At 33.2% G+C, this 6000-nt stretch overlaps 1 protein-coding gene across 5 annotated transcripts in view; it reads right to left on the bottom strand.

The window, feature by feature from the left end:
* Positions 1–535: 535 nt before the first annotated feature.
* The window catches only part of LOC149794731 (uncharacterized), a 97277-nt gene continuing 91812 nt past the window's right edge, over positions 536–6000 (bottom strand). For 2 of the 5 annotated variants that reach the window (XM_089964345.1, XM_089964346.1), the window contains exon 16: positions 536–1201. In XM_089964345.1, coding sequence (XP_089820471.1) covers positions 919–1201 — 283 coding nt within the window. In that variant the 3' untranslated portion in view covers positions 536–918. The remainder of the gene's footprint in view (positions 1202–6000) is intronic. The other 3 variants (XM_089964348.1, XM_089964349.1, XM_089964350.1) reach the window with 3 other exon arrangements.

Raw genomic sequence — 6000 nt, 5'->3', positions numbered from 1 at the left:
TTTTCATTGGTATCAACTAAACTTCATAATAATTCTGGTGAAAATCCCACACCAAGCAAAAACTTTCGACTTAGAAACAATGGTAACAAAATTCAGCACTATTTTTATTTATGACCAACTAGGCTTTGAGATGAATGTGCGTAAAGTTTCATGGCCATCCTGTATGTAATTCTGGTGGAGTTGTGATGACAAACTTGTGCTAATGACTGGACAGATGTCGGATGCAGACGATTAACAACTGGCCATCCACTAAGCTCTTCTCTATGACCAAATCACAGCAGGCTTGCTCATTTAATTGCATTTAATTAATGATTCATTAGGCTAAATATAGCTTATGCCAGTAAACTCATGATGGGAAATCAAACCTTACACACTCTGTATGCAGACAGACATAAATAATATAGCTTATGCCAGTAAACTTGTGATAGGAAATCAAACCTTACACACTCTGTATGCAGACAGACATAAATAACCATAACTACCAATATGGATTTGGACATACAGCTATAAACAGGAAAGCCACCACTCAACTCCATTCATTTTGTATATTTTTAATGCAACAAGGAAAATTTCAAAACAAACAGCATGATATTAACATACAATTTTTGAAGGCTTTGCTGATTTTGTCATTTTACAAACTAACACTGCCAAGATTTTTCCATCCTACAAGTTATACGTACATTATAAATCATAATGTATCAGATACTTTTGACTCAATGTCAATAAATTTATGAATTGTCAGTCCTTTATTCTCCCTCAGTATTTTCCAAGAATTAAATATTTGCACTCCCAAGATTTCAATGAAGAAAGTGTCTTCATATTGTCTACAAGGTGTGAACATGTGAAAGCTTCATGTGTACAAGGTGTGAACATGGCTAAATAGTTGGGAGATAACAATGACTATATTTTAATCACAAATTAGATGCATTTATTAGGATTTTTGCCTGATTTGGATGTCCTCCGTCTCTTTCTTGATGTTCTCTTTTTCCTGGAAACTTTCCTTTTCCTTTTTGTCATGGCTTTTTCCACCCTATCTAATCTGTAAGCAAACTGATTCCTAAAATATTCAGACTCCTGTTGCTGAGAAATGGGAATAAAGGTTCTGATTGGTGAACTGGATAAATCTTTTATCCAATCGGGAGGAGTGAGATGGGAACTGCCTTCTTGATCACGCTCATCTTCAGAACTGCATGTGCAAGACCAAAAAAAGAAAGAAAATGCAGATATACAGGTGGTTCTAAATAATAAACATACCTTTTTAAAATATAGAACCAGCAACAAGCAACAAATCAATATCAGGGTTGAATATTATACATTTACCTAATCTGTGCATTTTCAAAGCTGTCTGGACTACGCAGACCTACCTTTCTGAATGTGCATGACTTAATGTGTGTAAGCAAAATGTAACAAACCTTTACAAGAATTTGAACCTACCCTCAAAGATAAGGTTAATTAAGGTGTGTATGCAGAATGTAACAAAGCTCATACAAAAATATTCAATCTACCCCCTAGAGTAAGGGGTTAATTAATGTGCATAGGCAAAACTTAGCACAATTGGTACAGGAATTTTAATGTACCCTCATGGGTAGGCATGTACAACCTACAACCCATGACCTGGTTGTATCTGCTTATATACAACAAATGGTGTGACTTTAAAAATCACTTATCTGGCCCATATCCTGGAGGTAGCTGCACATGTCTGCTCAAGGGCAAGGGATTAATTAATGTGTAATCACACTTGAATTTCAATCTACTCTACTTTTGGATTTATCTATTGTAATGCAAATACATCAACCGTAACTTTTCCCTCTGATGAGTTACAAGAATAACAAAACTGGTCAGGGATCAGGAGTGACTAGACCACCCCAGCAGATGAGCTTTTTCTCTACTTCTCCATGATCCCAATCGACCAATAACTATCTCTGCTTTGAGGTGTTGTAACACAATGCTCCTAAAACCTTATCAGGCAATGAGGTCCAAAACATTTTTTCATTATCTGATCTTGTTTATACCTTTGGGCTTCCTTCAGTCTGGAGTTTACTAAAAGGACTAGATATTAGTAGCCTCACTAGACCAGAAAATCAAACTTTTCTTTACTGAAGCATAGGCTGACATGAATGACAGGAACAAAGAAAAGCAGAGGTTCAAGTGGGCCTGATATTGCAAATATTATGTGACAGTGGAACAATTTTACTGATCAGATTTATGAAAATAGCTCAATGTAAACTATCCGCCAACCTTAAATATGTCTAGTATTAGATAACCGATAATTTCACTAAGCATGTTATTGTAGCATCATAAGAACATAATGCTATGTACACTACAAACACAACCCTAGACACAATAAAAATGCTACGTACACTATGAACACAACCCAATATAATATACAACAAGAACAAAATGCAATGAACACAGCCTATATACAACAAGAACAAAATACAATGAACACAGCCTATATACAACAAGAACAAAATACAATGAACACAGCCTATATACAACAAGAACAAAATGCAATGAACACAGCCTATATACAAGAAGAACAAAATGCAATGAACACAGCCTATATACAACAAGAACAAAATGCAATGAACACAGCCTATATACAAGAACAAAATACAATGAACACAGCCTATATACAACAAGAACTAAATGCAATGAACACAGCCTATATACAACAAGAACAAAATGCAATGAACACAGCCTATATACAAGAACAAAATACAATTAACACAGCCTATATACAACAAGAACAAAATGCAATGAACACAGCCTATATGCAACAAGAACAAAATGCAATGAACACAGCATATATACAACAAGAACAAAATACAATGAACACAGCCTATATACAACAACAAAATGCAATGAACACAGCCTATATACAACAAGAACTAAATGCAATGAACACAGCCTATATACAAGAACAAAATGCAATGAACACAGCCTATATACAATAAGAACATAACCCTATATACACTAGGAGCATAACACAATGCAATGAACACAGCCTATATACAACAAGAACAAAATACAATGAACACAGCCTATATACAACAACAAAATGCAATGAACACAGCCTATATACAACAAGAACAAAATGCAATGAACACAGCCTATATACAAGAACAAAATGCAATGAACACAGCCTATATACAATAAGAACATAACCCTATATACACTAGGAGCATAACACAATGTACAGTAAGTACACAAACTACATACACTAACATAATGCTATGTATATGAAGAGCACAACCCTATGTACACTAAAAACACAAACCTATGTACACTATGTATACGTTATATACACTAAGAACACAAACTTATGCACACTAAGAATATAACCCTATATCAGACAAGTTGGGACTTGCCTGATTCAATTAGCTGCCCAAAAACATTCTGTCCATGCTTTTCAATAGTTGTCAGTAGCATAGATATAAAGCTAACAGTTCAACAATTAAACAAAAATTAGTCTAGAAATATATTGTTGTCTTTATTGAGAATGACAAAATACATAATTACCTGCTTTTTTACCAAAAAATAAGTCTGGCCCTACCTTCTCTAACTATATTTCTTTAATAAATTACCTTCCCTGCTACAAACTTTCTATCTAGAAATATTTTCTTTAAATTCCATTTTAATGAATCCGCTATTTCAAAGGGATGTTTAACTTGGCCAAAAGCTGACATATCATCACTTCAGCAAAGATAATGTAAATATTCTCAGTGTCAGCCACTGTACTGTAAAGAATTAGGACAGAGATTTATTTGTGTCTTTCATTTTGGCCCATTCAACTTCATTTTATTTCACTTCTGCCACCATGTGGGACAAGAAAATCCAATTCACACACAACACAGTAAACATAATGAACTACTTGTTAGACTGTTTTATAAAGGACCAAATATCTGCATAAATCTTAAGAAATCTGGCTAGCACTAAACTTTCTGACTTCTTCCAATTTTCTTTTCACACAATGTTGGCCTGCCATTTTCAAAAACAATGGTTTACCAGTTTGTGTGGGAACCACTGAATAAGCACTTTTTTGACACGGATCAGATAATTTTAACGAAAAGAAATTTTAGAAGTGGAACAAAATGTTCATACATTAGTTTTTGCTGATTCAGAAGTTTCCATAATCTTGCCTAAACAATCAGTAGCGAGTCATTTTTGGGCTTCATCCATAAAAAATACAGAGAATCCATAGGGGTAAGCAGGTCCACTATATGCTTCAAGAACACAACCCTATGTACACTAAGAACATAACCCAATATATAATAAGAACACAACCCTATGTACACTAAGAACATAACCCAATATATAATAAGAACACAAACCTATATCACTAAGAATACAACCCTATGTACACTAAGAACATAACCCTATATATAATAAGAACACAACCCTATATCACTAAGATCACAACCCTATGTACACTAAGAACATAACCCTATATATAATAAGAACACAACCCTATGTACACTAAGAACATAACCCAATATATAATAAGAACACAAACCTATATCACTAAGATCACAACCCTATGTACACTAAGAACATAACCCAATATATAATAAGAACACAAACCTATATCACTAAGATCACAACCCTATGTACACTAAGAACATAACCCTATATATAATAAGAACACAAACCTATATCACTAAGATCACAACCCTATGTACACTAAGAACATAACCCAATATATAATAAGAACACAAACCTATGTACACTAAGAACACAACCCTATGTACACTAAGAACATAACCCTATATATAATAAGAACACAAACCTATATCACTAAGATCACAACCCTATGTACACTAAGAACATAACCCTATATATAATAAGAACACAACCCTATGTACACTAAGAACATAACCCAATATATAATAAGAACACAAACCTATATCACTAAGAACACAACCCTATATACACTAAGAACATAACCCAATATATAATAAGAACACAAACCTATATCACTAAGAACACAACCCTATGTACACTAAGAACATAACCCAATATATAATAAGAACACAAACCTATATCAATAAGATCACAACCCTATGTACACTAAGAACATAACCCAATATATAATAAGAACACAAACCTATATCACTAAGATCACAACCCTATGTACACTAAGAACATAACCCAATATATAATAAGAACACAAACCTATGTACACTAAGAACACAACCCTATGTACACTAAGAACATAACCCAATATATAATAAGAACACAAACCTATATCACTAAGATCACAACCCTATGTACACTAAGAACATAACCCAATATATAATAAGAACACAAACCTATGTACACTAAGAACACAACCCTATGTACACTAAGAACATAACCCAATATATAATAAGAACACAAACCTATATCACTAAGATCACAACCCTATGTACACTAAGAACATAACCCTATATATAATAAGAACACAACCCTATGTACACTAAGAACATAACCCAATATATAATAAGAACACAAACCTATATCACTAAGAACACAACCCTATATACACTAAGAACATAACCCAATATATAATAAGAACACAAACCTATATCAATAAGAACACAACCCTATGTACACTAAGAACATAACCCAATATATAATAAGAACACAAACCTATATCACTAAGAACACAACCCTATGTACACTAAGAACATAACCCAATATATAATAAGAACACAAACCTATATCACTAAGAACACAACCCTATATACACTAAGAACATAACTCAATATATAATAAGAACACAAACCTATATCACTAAGAACACAACCCTATGTACACTAAGAACATAACCCAATATATAATAAGAACACAAACCTATATCAATAAGAACACAACCCTATGTACACTAAGAACATAACCCAATATATAATAAGAACACAAACCTATATCAATAAGAACATAACCCTATGTACACTAAGAACATAACCCAATATATATTAAGAACACAAACCTATATCAATAAGAACATAACCCTATGTA

Source organism: Sinohyriopsis cumingii, chromosome 7 (genome assembly GCF_028554795.1).
Source record: "Sinohyriopsis cumingii isolate HCF-2022 chromosome 7, ASM2855479v2, whole genome shotgun sequence".
NCBI classification, from domain to species: domain Eukaryota; kingdom Metazoa; phylum Mollusca; class Bivalvia; order Unionida; family Unionidae; genus Sinohyriopsis; species Sinohyriopsis cumingii.
Note: the sequence above shows the minus strand (reverse complement) of the source record. Positions and strands in the feature narration are given on the sequence as shown.